Here is a 15196-nt window from a genome sequence, read left to right on the forward strand (position 1 = left end):
CAATATGCAGCACGTCATAGCAGCACTCACAGGCAGGATAGTCTTAGATATGGAGCTCCAACAGTTTGGAGTGCAAAACCAAAGTTACTTTGATTCATGTATCACAGATCCTTATTTATTAGCAGATACAAACATCATCTCTTTAGACAATTTTCTACCAGGAAAGTCAGATATATCCTCTTAGACCCATGTTTGTAAGAAAGGAGAAAGCACATAGCTAAATCACAAACAGTCACTCAGCAAGCTACTGATGCTCACTCTCCTTTGAAAGCAAATGCTACTAGTTAGAAAACATGCAAACAAAGACACCAACAGCACAAAAACATGACCCATGTAATTTGTATAAGTAGGCTGAGGAACAGAATATTTTCAGGCTCTTCACACAAAATGTTAAGGAACTTACCCAAAATCAGCTGTGGTCTCACTGTGTTGGACAAATTCCTACATACAGCATTATGGATGTGAGCTCAGGCAATGGCCTCGGAAATTCACCTATTATCATTTTACATTGGTGGAAGTAACTACTTCAACACTCCTCATACAGCATTGGAAAAAATACAAGGTACATTACCCAAATAACTGTTTCCCTTTATGAAACAGAACATGTTCACGTATAGAGGGAGAGACTGAGAACAATGCATCAATGCTGACTAAGGAAAGTATAAAGCACTAGGGAAAATCACCATCCTTGCATATTAATTAAAAGAGACATGAAAAATCACACCCAACCAAGCACTCACATAGAAAACTTGGAAATTTTGGAGATAAGCCAGCAAGTATCTGGGATCTAAACCCACAAACAGCTAGCTATTGAAAGGCTGAGTAGCATCTGCCTAGAGGCAATGACTGCACAAGTCAATTCTCTACCCTTACACAAGAAAAAGAAGTTGTCTACTGAATTCTGATCCAGGCTACATTCAGTAACATATATTGATATAATAATAAGCATCTAATAAATCTGAAGCCCCAGGCCAAATAAAAATAAAATTAAAAAAAAAATCACTTCTTTCTGGAGCAAACAGGAGTGATAAACAGAAATGACTGCCTGCACCTCAACCCTCTGCACAGCCTATTTCTGGATCTTATCCATTCAGCAGCTCCAGAGCATGTGCATGTGAACTTCTTCAGGCAGCAATGGAATGAAATTGCCTTGATTCTTCTGTGTCCTGCTGCTGCCCACAGGCTCACAAGTAGCAACAACAAACACCAACAAGTCTGGGCACTTTTCCTCCTGGTTTGGGAAACCTCAAACATCAGCAGCACGCACCTGCATACAAACCTTAAGCAATCAGGAATGCTCACATCAGATTTGGAAGATTATCTAGAAATTAATTTTCATTTTTGCAGATGATAATAGCTAAGAGTTGCTTAAAAACTGATTAACATACTTCACTACATTATCTCCTTTCCTCATGATGCGGGATTTCGGATAACACTCAAAAACTTAATTACTTGAAAATTCTGACATCGCAATCCAGTGTGGTCAAGAGCAAATTTAAAGGCGTTTTTGGCCAGAGGAACATGTGATTTTATGATAAATTACCCCAATACAGCTCAATTTTTAAATATGACAAAAAAAACGTGCATACCAGTGGAGAGACTAGACACATTTTTAAGATCTCATAATAACCCCTGAAAATTTGAGCAGAGAACATTCCAGAAGCACTACAGAATTTAGAAGTGGTTTTCTTCAGAAAGAATTACTACACATGTGATTTCCTTTTATAGTCTTGAGAAGCTACGCTCAGAAAAACAGAAAAAAAATGAAGCTACTGAAAAAGCCACTGAAAATCTTCAATAGAAACTTAAAAAAAAGAAAAACAACCATAACTTAAGGCTTTATAAGGAAACTATTAACCATACATACTATTTCTTCTGAAAAAACTACAGCTATATCAAAGACACAAACGTCAGTGTTACATCTCTGACCTCAGACTTGTCTTATTTTTTCCTCTCCATTAATCTACGTATGCCCTAGTGATGCATTGATATTGGTTCAAAAACAAGATAATTAATCACTTCTATTGCAATCCAGTTTATGAAGTCAAATCCCATGAAATGAAAGCACAAATAAAGTGATTAGCATAACAGTAAAGCAAGCTTATCAGCAAAATACACTTCCTATGTCACCTGATGCTAGCTGTGTGCCATGCCATGTTACACTGCCAGTGAGTACAGGTACGTTCCTCAGCCTGCCTGAAACAACGCCATACAGAGAGCAGGAACTGCAGGAGGACAAAATCCACTACAGCAGAGATAAGAGCTAAGAAAATGGTTGTAGTAACCAGCATAGAAAAAGGCCAAATTACAGATCAACTACTACACCCTTATCTCAAAGAAGCAATTTTAATATGCTCAATTTTTCAATTATTTAACTATTTATAAAAACACCCATTGGTAGGAATTCAGTATAAATACAACAAAGCCAGGTAAACACAATGGTTCACAGACATAAAACGTCATCCAATAACAAAATCTTTTCAATTAAATATCTTTTCCCGATTAATGCTAAATCACATTTTTATTTTAATGAAGTTGTAAGATGGCAGTTAGCAATTCAATCTGTAAGTATACCAAAAGCGAAGACAAAGGGTTGAGTTTTCTTTGTTTCATTCACTATTTTCTGCTCATTTCAGTAACATTCTTGAGAAAGACTGCCCTCCTGTGTTCACTGATGGATGCTGAGACCGCCCAATTCAGCTCGGATCACTTGGGTTTGGTCTTTGTGGTTTTGTTTTTTTTGTTTTCTGAATAATCGCATTACTGATTCAGAGATCGAAATTAGCCCACCAAATGTTTGCACAGAAATAATGGGCTGGTGCAACAGCAGTACTGTTCCTAGGGCTTTCACACAAGGTGGTAATGCTTGCTACTTGGCATCAGTCCTAGAAAGCCATTCTGGGCCTTTAAAATGGCACCGCTGCTCGCAGCTGCTTTTTGCTCTTAACAGAGGCTGCTTATTAAAAGCTCCTAAATCGTTCGATGAAGCCCTCAAGGAATAAAATGCTTGTTAGACACCTCATAATGAGGTTAGCTGCACTAATTCATAGCAGCTCCTCACACTGACTGCATCTCTAGAGCACCTATCTTTAGAAATCCAGAAGTATCAATCCCTAATTACCTTGTTCCCATGTTATACTGCTTAAGTTTCAAGAATCCTTCAGTTGCTTTATAAATAATTAAAAATTGAAAGAACATTGTATGGGGAAACAAGCATTTCAGAAATGGAAAAAAAAACCCGAGGGTACTCACAGTCATTCGTATGGGAAATGAGTTCATAGCAAGCTGACAACAGGAGTGACTTCTATCTCTGCTTTTAACATCATCATTTGATCTATTAAAAAAAAAAACACTCCTAATTCAAACACTTGACTCACATGGCTAACTGCATTTCAAAATATAAGGAAGTCATCCAACCTCTGAGGAGCACTACACCAATGCACTATTGAAGACAGTAGAAAACTTCCTGCAGTATTCAAACACGCAGAGCACTGAAGGAAAAACCCAATTTCCGTACATTAGCAAACATAAGACTACTGCTGTGGTACTTGTGAACAGAGAGCAGCACCTCAAGTTTTTGGATGCACGTTATTTGGAACCCATGTGCACACTATCAGAACAATTATTCATGTATGCATGAATATATGTATATATCCCCATGTATAAAGCCATGCTTTAAAAGTACTGCCACCAGTGTTCTCACAAACACGTTCCCTTGCTCACGTCAGTATTTGCTTAAATTATTCAGAAGTTTGAACCAGCACAGGAATTGTGGACCTTTCATCCTTTCATCTGCTCATGGCATCACAACAAACACTAATTCTTTTTGCCTACATAAAAATATGTTTTTGCATCACCTCCAACACCTACTTTTGGTATTGAATCACTCTTTTTTTTCTTTTGAACAGAAAGAAAACATCATTTCACCTTCAACAAAAAGAAAAAAAAATAAGACTAGGCCAAACATATACAACAAAAAGGAATAAAAAAAAAAAAAGAAAAAGCTGTTTTGTGCATTTGAAGAGCATGTGCTTGCTCAGCTTTAACTTCTGAGCCCAGATTATTGTTTTCCTCACAAACTGCCTTCTAATATTCCTTTGCCGCTTTGAGGATCACCCACTACGTTCTTTCTATCCTTTTCATCACATCAGAACAACTTTGGTGAAGAGTTCTGAACGTTAATTCCTATCTTGAATTTCTAATGAATTCCTCCAAAGACAACAAACCTTGTACTGACATTTCACACTTCTGTATTACTCTACTATGTTTCTGTTTATGGAAAAGTCACATCCCATGGAAAAGTAGTTTTCAGCAGTAGAGAATACTCACAGTAGGGTTTATATTTGTTTATATTTCTTGAGATTTGGCCCTACACAAGATGAAAGATGTCACACAATTTTCAGAGTATTTTCTTCTTGACATGATGCAACTGTAGGAGTACTTCCTATTTGACAAGCAGACAGATGTATCTATCAACATCATTAGTGTTAGCTGGTATTAAACGCTTAAATATGTTACTCTTCCAACATTTTTTTGTATAATACAGCAATGTTTTCACTGTAACATTCTGAAAACCATAATATATGCATTAAACAATCTTGTATTTTGGTGTAGTCTATATTCAACCACAAATGAAAAAAATTCTAAATACTATTTTTGATATTTAAAAAAGACAAATGAAGGACAAAACCAGCAATGAATGTAAACAATGCTCTCGAGCAAAACTGTTCAAAATATAACTCAGTGACTGCAATGACTTAGCATTCAAAAACACGTGCATGGAAAATATTCAAATCTGCCATAGCCGTACCAGAAACAATTTTTAGCACCACAGGTCCAATAAGAGAACTACAATTATCCACATCAGTAGAAATGTCATACTATCGAGCTTCCACTGCTGCAAAAAAAGTTATTTATAATCCTCACAGTGTACAAACTATTAGACCTTGCTACAGCCTTTGGCAATTCCTGGCAGTGATGCTTACCTGGCAATACTTCAACCTGAAGATAACAGTAAATAAAGCTACTGCAATCCCTAGTTGTCCGTTACTCATGCATTTTTTCCCCATCTCATAATTATAAGTTCATTGAAAACACAACAATTTGAGTGCCTTCATTTTTTGCACATGCAACATAATTAAAATCACTCAAATTCGTCTAGGTTCTCTTTCCTTTAATCATATCAAAACAAATCTCAGTGCATTTTGGATGATGTAAGCATTCAAGCTCTGAGAAATTAAAATGCATTGAAGTCTTACCTAGAACATTTCCTGCAGGCACTTCTTCAAGCTCTTCAAGTTCTCTTCCCATGAGCAAGTATAGATTCTCCAATGTACAGCAAGACATATGAGGTACTAATGGCAGATCCTCTGTAGCAGAACATTGGGATGACAGCTACACAGAATAAAACAACCAGTAGTGGATATTTATCACCTACTTCTGATACAAACCTCCTCCTGAAAGCCTCCTTGAGCCCCAAAACTAAGAAATACATTCTAAAGTATTTTCATTTCATAAGTTAGACTTGTATACTTAGTTGTTTCCCTTCCGAGAATTCAGTTTTACAGCAAACAAGCAAATGGTACCCAGAAAATAAGAAACTCTGCTTGCTTTGTTGCTGTTTAAGTGCAAACTACTTGTCTCTTACTGTTCATCGTCATTAACAGAAAAAATGTTTTAAGGTAATTATTTTAAGGTAATTATTAGCTTCATGATTGCAATCAATACATTTACCACCACTTTTTCAATATCCTTTTTTCAATACCAGCAAAATCAGTTGAATACATAAAACCAAAATATATCATTATAGTAACAGACTTCAAACTTTCTTTCAAACAAGATAAAAGTTTTTATTGATTAGCAGTTATTCGTCTGAGAAGAAAACTTCCTCTAGCAGGTTAGAATGTACTTCAGTAAGAAGCTTTTACTGGACTGGACAAGTTTTATGCTTCGCTTTAAAATCTGCAAACCAATTTTATTCATACAACATAAAATTCATATTAAATAGAAAAATAAGGGCAGTTTTATCCAGATGTAATGCTAGCAAATTCCATTTTTGAAGAACTGCTTCTGCTTTGGAGGTACTTAGATTTACTCTATTGTCTAAGACATTTCAAAGACACAAAGCAAAATTAAATCCAACATGAGCTGGAGTCAGCCATATCTAAAATGTTTCACCTTCATCGGATTTGAAATAGTTACTTTCAATAACATATTGCAAGTGAAATCTTCAAGCAGATTTTTGAGCCACTACCTTCACATTCTATGATGAAATTAAGATCATAAGTGCACATCTGGTATTTACTAAACTATTTCATCATCCTAAAGAATTAAGCTAAATGAATGTTTTTTTAAACATCAAATAATTAACTGTGGAGATTAAGCAGGCAAAGTAGGAAAAAGAATATCAGAAGAATCAACAAGATGGAAAATGCTGCATATCCGTAACATAACGACTAACAGCTTCCAGCCTCTCAATAGTTTAACAGGTCTTAAAATACACCCTTATTTATATTGTATTCAAATCTTTACACAACTCCTCTGTCCATGGATATGCAGCCACTACGATATAATTATTCTCATTGCAAACCTCTGGGTTCAGCATACAGCTGAAAGTCAAACAATAAGCTTTGAAGCATCCTTTGTGCTTACAAACGTGTTCAGACATTTTGTCTTTGGTTTCATAGGAGAAAAAAAAAAATCAACACAAGGTTTTAAATCAAATTATCTTGAATCTAATTAAAAACAGATTATACGTGTAGACATTTAACTGACGTCTCTTTATAGGACAGCAGAAAGTAAAATATCTTTTATTAGGCACGAATAGGCTATAATCCTTAGATTAAGGATTATCTATTTATCTATTCCTCTTAAAGAAAACATACATAGGCTTGAGATCTTTAGCCAAAAAATAATAAAGAAAGTCTATACCTTCTTCACAACAGCAACTTTATTACTAGAATAAAATAAACAATAACTTATATAAACTACTTCCCTAAGTTACATTGACTCTTCTTGGAATTTCTGATTTGACCTTTTTTTGGAGTAGGCAATACATTAAAAGTTGCCAATATTTCAAAAGAATGCCAAGTTATGGTAACATTTCACTATCACCTCTTACCTTATGCAAAGATTCAGCAGGATCATATTTGGGTCCCAAAACAAAGATCTTTTGCCCTCTTCGTACCACACCACTGAACACTCTAGCAAAAGCAATGAAAGACTCCTTGTTGTCTGCTTCCTGTTTCGCTGCCTTTGAGGTCACGACATCCATTTGATCAGTGAGCTGTTGCTCTTCACCTAATCAAAGTTACAAAAAATATATCAAGTATAAAGGCAGCTTCTATTTCATCAGCTGAAGAAAAACAAAAAGTCAGTTACATACTGTGGTATTACATCTGACGACACACCGAAAGACAGAAAGAATCCTCCACTGTACCTCATAGTCCAGCCTCATTTATCAATCATTGCTTCTGCACCAATTTATTCCTAGCATTTTCTTCAAAAATACAACACATACTCTCATAAAAGCTTTGAGGAATTAAAAGTTGTATTGGCATAAAGTATGTTAGCAACAAGTCTGTAATGCAAATTTAGTAGCAGCAAACCAAATAAACCTGTCACTATCCACATGGGCAGAAATAAACCATTCTGCATTCCTACTTAAAGTGAAAAACTATTTTTTCTGCAAATTATCCCCTAAAGGCATCATCTACCCACAAGTGACTCCAAGACTATGCACAATAGCAGGCTTATAAACAGGTATCCATGACACTATTACAGCATTTATAAACTATCAGCTTGCCAGTAACTCCCTCCTCACTCTTCATTTAGTCCCACCTATTGAGCTGTTTAGACTTGACTGTTCATAATCAGCCACTTGACAACACCCAAAAGCTACAATTATATATACTATAAGGAAACAGCTATCAGATCATTATATACCTTTCTTATCACCAGTGCTTCCAGTCCCTTCAGATGAATTTTCACTTGGGGGCCTTTCAGAAACCTCCTTTCCTTGACTTGCTGCCATTTTTCCTGCATGCCTCTGTTTTGCAAGTTCACGTCGTTGAGCTATTTCTTCTTGGGTTAAAGGCCTAAATTGTATTTTAAAATATTAGCATTTGGAAATGCCTTTTACTTTAAAACAAATTAAATCACACCAATTAGAACATTAATTTCTCCATGATAATACGTATTTTAATCCAGCTAAAATAAACAAACTATTCCTCTGTCATGTTTAGAAAGAGGTTACCACATTAAGCTTTCATATATTTCATTAAAATAAATGCAGTTGCTCCCAGTGATGTGTGAATTCTCACTTTTTCTGAAAAAGACTCAAGCCAATTTTTTAAATTGCTCTTTACATCACGTCCAGTGTATTATTCTGAGCTAGAAAGACAGCTAAGACTAAGTAGTGTGCAAATCTAGACTTATCTGTACCAAGATGGTCAGAAAAACTTTTCTTCCAAATTTGCAAGAATCAAATGCTCTCATTTTAAATTACTTGTGATTTCTTTTTTTTTTTTTTTTTCATTAAACTATTCTTGGCTGGTTTTACAGCAGGTGTTAAAATGCAGGAAACAGACTTTGCCTGCTATAATATCCTTCCCATAAAATAACCTGTCCATAAAAGACAAGAGCCTTGACTGAAGCAACAACAAAGAAATGAATTCAAATATTCTGATGCCATTTCCATCGGCTCACTGGTAAACCCTATCTCAAAATAAAGGGCTTTAACATATGATTTAAAACAAAAAAGTAATAACAAAATAAACATATAGATAAAATAGCAATATTTAAGACAGGCATTTTCACCCTTCCTTAACACAGGCAGCACAAAAAGATGTACTTTTAAATACAACCCTTCCCAAGCAACTTAAGCTGCAAAGTAGATACACACCCATTAAATCGGAAAGTGCTGCCTGAAGTTGTGTGCTTGATTTTTGAATCTGGCCCTAAGTGAGAATCTGTGAGATGAGGTTTTCAAAGCCCAAGGAAGTTCATTTCAGATACTGGACATCTGTCATTTCTGTCCCTTCTCTGCTTCTATTTCCCTCATAAAAGAGCTACACACATTCTTAAAAATAAGAAATTCTGTTTAGGAAATTCAAGATCCTCTATTTCTTGTGAAACATGGTGTCAGGTGCCAACACCAAAAACATTTTCATTATTGTGGCTTAAAAAATTGGGGAAAAAAAATGTTACGCAGATTTTTTATTTTCCATTGGAATTAGAATGTTTTCAATTTATTATTCCCCATTGTGAGCAACGAAATATGTACTGCCTTCCAGCATTAATAAATTTATTTCCAAAATAACAACAATGTATTTTTTCCCATTATATAAGTATTTGTAAGACTTCTAACCTAACCTGAGACGAGACAGAATTCTCTCTACCACCCACCTGCACTTGTAAAGCACAAGCAGACCAGCAAATCACGACACATGAAGTGCTTGTTTCTTCTCAAGAAGGATAACATAATCCCACAACAAAACCCCATCTGCATTTGCTAATGTGACGAGAGCAAGGACAACAGCTCTAAGTATGAAGATGTTTTAGGGTTCTTTCAGTACGAAGCACACAGACCAACCAACAACAGAGAGAATCAGAAGTGCCCTATTAGCTTTATATTGTTTAGTAGCTGCAGACAAGTCACTGGGTCTCTTTAATTTCCACATTGTGAAGTGTAAACTATACTCCTCCTCTGCAACAAAACAGTTCAAGATTTGTTGAACCCTCTTGGATGCAAAAGAGCCGTGTTTCTTCACCAAATGACAAATAAATATCAACTTTAATTAATGAATGAATCACATCCACATATCAAATCGACCACCCCAAATGACAAAGAGGGAAACAACCCGTCACTAAAGGGTCAAAGTTTTGGTATAAAAGTACAGACAGCAAGGACACTGGTTGGACATTTACTCTGCCCCTAATTGGATTAATTAGATAGCCATGGGTAGATGATGTGGCTGAGGCCAACTCAGTCTCAATTCACCTTTTATATCATGATATGCATGTCTTCTGTATATCATACATTCTGTAGTAAACTATTTATTAAAAAAAAAAAAAAAAAAAAAAAAAAAAGTTTAATAGAACACTTCATTTTACCAAAATACTTTCTAGAACTTGAGAAATACACTTTGAGCAGTTATATCAAACCCAAATAGTAAACTCAAAAGACCACAAAACTTACCTCTGAATTTAAAAATACCTCTAAAAATTACCTAATAGACACTCTCTAATCCACCAAGAATAGAATGCTAGAATTTGAAACAGTTTCACAACTTGGAACCTGGAAGAGACACATTACATGCCACGGGAAAGGCAAACATGACAAAACTGCACCCATAAACTTCCCAGAATGTTATTATTAGTGATTTAAATAACCTCTCATATAGCCATTGTGACAGAATCAAGAATCTGCATCTCTGAAATTTCACGCAATGTGTTCAATTTGTTTATTTTATTGCAAAAGAGAGTGAGGCTGAACAATAGAAAACGCAAAGCAGATGGTGAAGAAGAAAACTTTTTAAAATGAAGACTTCTGTCCTGAAGGCAGTTGTTCAAAGCTATTTAAGGGTTTGGAATGCCTGAAAAATTCCCAGGGGTAAGAGAGTGATAGGAAAAGTAGTGAGGAGACAGCCAAGGGATAAATGCAGCCTGTATGCGAAGGCACAGAATGCACATGAGGATGTATGTATGCATTCCAACACATTTTATTATCCAAAAATGCTTTTCATTTGTGTAAATAATTCCAAGAGCGCAAGTAAAATGTATGCTCCCCTCCCATCTCCTCCTTATATGGTACTGTTATAAATATCACTGCATTTAGGTGTCAGACAGCCTTTACCAAAAATCTCAAAGGTGTCTCAAAATTCTGAATGCACAAACTGCAATACACACATAAGCACTGTTAATCACATTCTCAATTTTATAAGAAGCAGATTGAGTGTGGGCAGGTTTTCAGCTAGTAGGTAAAACCCCGACTTCCACCCTAGTTTGTGTCAGCATTGATTTTCATAAAATTAGTCACCCCTACTAGTATCATCAGAAATCAGAAAAGTGAGATCATTGAGATCATGAGATGCCAAATAAATCCTTACATAGAATTGTAACACACTCAAGCAGAACACAGCACAAGATAAATGCACAGATCTGCAATAATCCCCAGGTTAAATTATACCCTGATTTATTCTATTTGTCCAGTTGGTAAAACCAATGAAAGTGCATTCAATGTTGAGCGAATGGTGACCAAATCAGAAGAGCTATTCTCTTCTCTTCCTCTTCCCTAATTTTTTTTTTTCCCTCTAGTCCATAAGAAAAAATACAGACCACAAGAAAAGCCGATGAAGAGAGTCCACATGGTCATAGAAAATGAGTAAATTTTGGAGCAGAAAGGAAGAGGTTCCCTGCCTACAAGAGATGGTACAACACGCACACTGTACACATGAACCAGGCACAGTGGCCAACCACATTATTACTAACTCACATTAAGCTCAACCACATGGTAAACAAGAACTATGGAAATAACATGGCAAGCAGTGTAACATACACAATATTATCACCCAGCAGACTGTTGATGCAAGAGACTTCAGGTAAAATAAACAAGCTGATGACAACTATTTTCTTACTGCCACATTCCTCATGGATAGCTCATTCCTTTCAGACCGAATGACAACTAAACTTCTTCACTCCATCAATGCTATGAATGATAGTTTTTCTGCCCTTCCATGTTATGAAAGACAGATTCTGTTGGAAAACATTTGAAAAATTCATAGTCAGAAATCACACACAAATTGGCCTCTGGGTTCTAAATAAACGACTGGGTTAGGGTTTTTTGTTTTTGCTTTTCTTTCTAAATTTTAGACCATTTGAAGAAGGAAGCATCAGCCAGAACACCACTTCCACAGATTGATACCGCCTGCAACAAGTGTCTGCAGTGCATCTGCCACGCCTTTGGAGGATGAGGATACTTTCTCTCCATACAGTTTCTAAACTTGAAATTACATGATCTCATGGGCACATGTTTGATTCTGTCAAACTAAGGAGGCTTAACATCTTAAAATCTAAGTAATGGAACAAATTGCACATAGAGGTTGTGGATGCCCCATCTCTGCAGGCATTCAAGGCCAGGCTGGATGTGGCTCTGGGCAGCCTGGTCTGATGGCTGGTGACCCTGAACATAGCAGGGGGTTGAAACTAGATGAGCATTGTGGTCCTTTTCAACCCAGGCCACTCTCTGATTCTAATTTATAGAGAATCTTCTGGATTGCACTTCACGACACCAACATAAGCATCTTTTTTTTAACGTCACCACAATCCCTATGCAGTTTCTGGTAGAAATCCATGTCTATACACAAAATGAACAACCAAAAATTACCCAAAACAGTATTTACGTAAAATCTTAGTGGTCTTACAGGACTCCAGAAAAAAAAAGGAATAAATGGATAACTTTTCATCTTCCATTATCATACACTAAACATCATTCACTCAGAGATGCAAAACAAAACTAAGACATCAGTATCAAGCTGTCATACCTTATTCTGAAAAACTGCCCTGACTGACACACCAACCTGTGATGTACTGGCATATTAAGTGCACGACAAAGAGAGAAGAAACTTGAAACACAACTCCTTCAGAATGCTATATGCTTTTCTCTCCCAGGCTCACAAATACAAATACTAAATTATGCCCGGAGTTTCACATACCAGCTCTTAAATCAGTTCCAAAAATTCAAGTGCATTCTGGATTTAAATGTACATTGTTACAATGACATTTATTTCACCATTTTGAAAAGCATATATGACTCTGTCAATGACACAACTGGGTGCCTCTCCAAATGTAAACCTGTAAATACGACAAGCTGTTTGAATGACTCAGGGCATATTCATTTCTAATGCACCAGCTGCAATTTAGTACAAAATTCTGTTTAATGCAAACAGAAAATGATGGGTTCAGCTCAAACTGAAGTCACTGAAAAGCATACTGTCTTTAACTACCTAAAAGGAAACAGTAATTCCTTAAAGAGCATGAGTTTTTATGACTGTTACCTACTTATAATCAAGACAACGTAAAGTGTTTTCAGTTGAAGTCAGGCAAAAATCACTGGATTTGCATGTTTTCTGCAATAAAGCATTTAGGAAACAATAGAAAGGAGACAAAGTACACTACAGTCTGCTGGTTTAAGACATGCAAACACGGGAAAGAAACTATTATAATAATTTCATGCAGAGTTGTATAAGAAAGGACTAATCTCAAAGTGACACAAAAAAGACAAACTCTGATTTCCAGAGTTTGCACTGGAATGTGGAGAATGCACTATCTTTCAATACTATCTTCAGGAAAATGCCAAGGATATTATAGGTTTTATATTCCTTCTGCACTTATGAAATACCATTTTAGCAGCTCAGGTTATTAGGTCAGCAGGCCTTTCTTTACTACCATTTAGAACTAGAAGTTGAATATGTAACAATAAATAAGTACAGCTATCACAAATAATTGTGATCTTTTAATACAAAGCAAGGAGATCCAGAGAAGCCAATCTGGTCCTATTTCCCATTAATTTTGGTTTTAGGTATTTTTAATATCTAAGGTGAAGTAGATCATATTGCACTGTTTTAGTAGTCTCTTAATTTGTTTGCCTACTCCACCCAACTGAGGGACCAGCAATTTTCACAAGTTTACTGAACTTAATATCTTCAAGATCTCCACCTCTGTCTCAATTCATTGGAATTAGCAAATAACTTCACAAGTTCATCCAGAAGAAACTGGAAGAAAAAGCATGCTTACACAATTCTTATTTCTTAGAACACTGACAAAAAACTCAGTGTCACAGTGGTACAAGAAGTCAAATTCCAAGTCTTCCCAAAGTGAGATAAACATAAACTGCCAGCCAGTTGAAACCTGATCACAAATTCCAAAAATTCATTTTCTACTTATTCTAGTATTATAACTTCTGGCAAATCTTGTTATTTAAACAGCAAAAGAAAAACAACAACAACAACAACAAACAGCAATTTTAGTATAGAAACTATTGATTTTTAAAGTCACCTTCTAGACGATATTAGTTGCCAGCAGCAGTCTCAAAGGAAGATGGATTTTTAATTAAAACAACCTTCTTTATCATTTACTGAATGCCCTGGACATAGAAAAGCCTTTCTCTTTTCCCAGGCCGCGATTAAAAAGTATTACAGGCAGGTGGAAGAAATAAGACAAACTATAAAAATAACACTATAAGACAAAGTCAATTTGCAGCTACAAAGAAAACTACAAAAAGGTAACATTACACAGTAGCACCTTGCAAAAGGAAAGGAAAAGAAAGCAAAAGCATGGATCTGCTTGTTACCTCTGGAAGCACAACAGCATAAGCCTCCCGAAACAAAACAAAGAAAAATCCAACAAAGAACACAATGCACTCTACAGAAAAGTATCTGTTTCTTTACATGCTTTAGCACATTTAAAAATACTCCCCCTCAAGAGGATGCAAACAACCTAGCAGACAGGTCCTGCAGTTAAGCATCAGAACACTCAAGAACAGTAATGGCCCTTGAAAGTCAACATGAAATCGAAACATACAATACACATATCTTTTGATATTAGCAAATATGAAACCACTGTTATAACACACTCTTCACCTACATAGGTTAAGCATGTAGCTCCCTCTGTTCACACATCCTTAAGGAGGATCCTCAGGGAGCCTTATTTGATCCTCCTGGTTTCAACACTGCATCTCAGCACAGCCATCACAGTCTTTGCTGCGCCACTGTAAACAGCACATATTGGCCAATTTATTTTAAAGCACATTGAGGGACCACATTACACAATTGTATAATTTTAAAAACATTGGTATTTTGTTGCACTGACAATATTTTTTTCAGTTTTTCCTTCTTTTTTAGAAATAAACCCATTTTCTGAATTCTTCAAGAACTGCTTATCTATAGAACCTTAACCATTAAAACATTGAATCACACATTCAGTTACATTACTAGTTTTCAAAATAACGGGATCCAACTATCACTTCAAAACAAACTCCCCACTGTTACCTAATCAGCAAAATTAAATGGTGAGGATAATGACTGGTTACTTCGAAAGTAAAGTCAGGCGATTTCACTTTAATACAGACAACCAGTAACTAATTGAATAACTAAAGACTTCAAGAAAAACCATTCAGAAAAGCTAATAAGAAAAACAC

General features: G+C 35.8%; 1 protein-coding gene across 1 annotated transcript in view; it reads right to left on the minus strand.

Moving 5' to 3' along the window:
* The window catches only part of EFL1 (elongation factor like GTPase 1), a gene marked incomplete at both ends in the record, with an annotated part of 54409 nt that overhangs the window by 30050 nt on the left and 9163 nt on the right, over nucleotides 1-15196 (minus strand). The window contains 3 exons of the mRNA XM_079540984.1: nucleotides 5259-5394; nucleotides 7121-7299; nucleotides 7945-8096. Of these exons, the coding sequence (XP_079397110.1) occupies nucleotides 5259-5394; nucleotides 7121-7299; nucleotides 7945-8096 (467 nt within the window). The remainder of the gene's footprint in view (nucleotides 1-5258; nucleotides 5395-7120; nucleotides 7300-7944; nucleotides 8097-15196) is intronic.

The sequence above is a fragment of the Tetrao urogallus genome (genome assembly GCF_951394365.1).
Source record: "Tetrao urogallus genome assembly, chromosome: 11".
NCBI lineage: Eukaryota > Metazoa > Chordata > Aves > Galliformes > Phasianidae > Tetrao > Tetrao urogallus.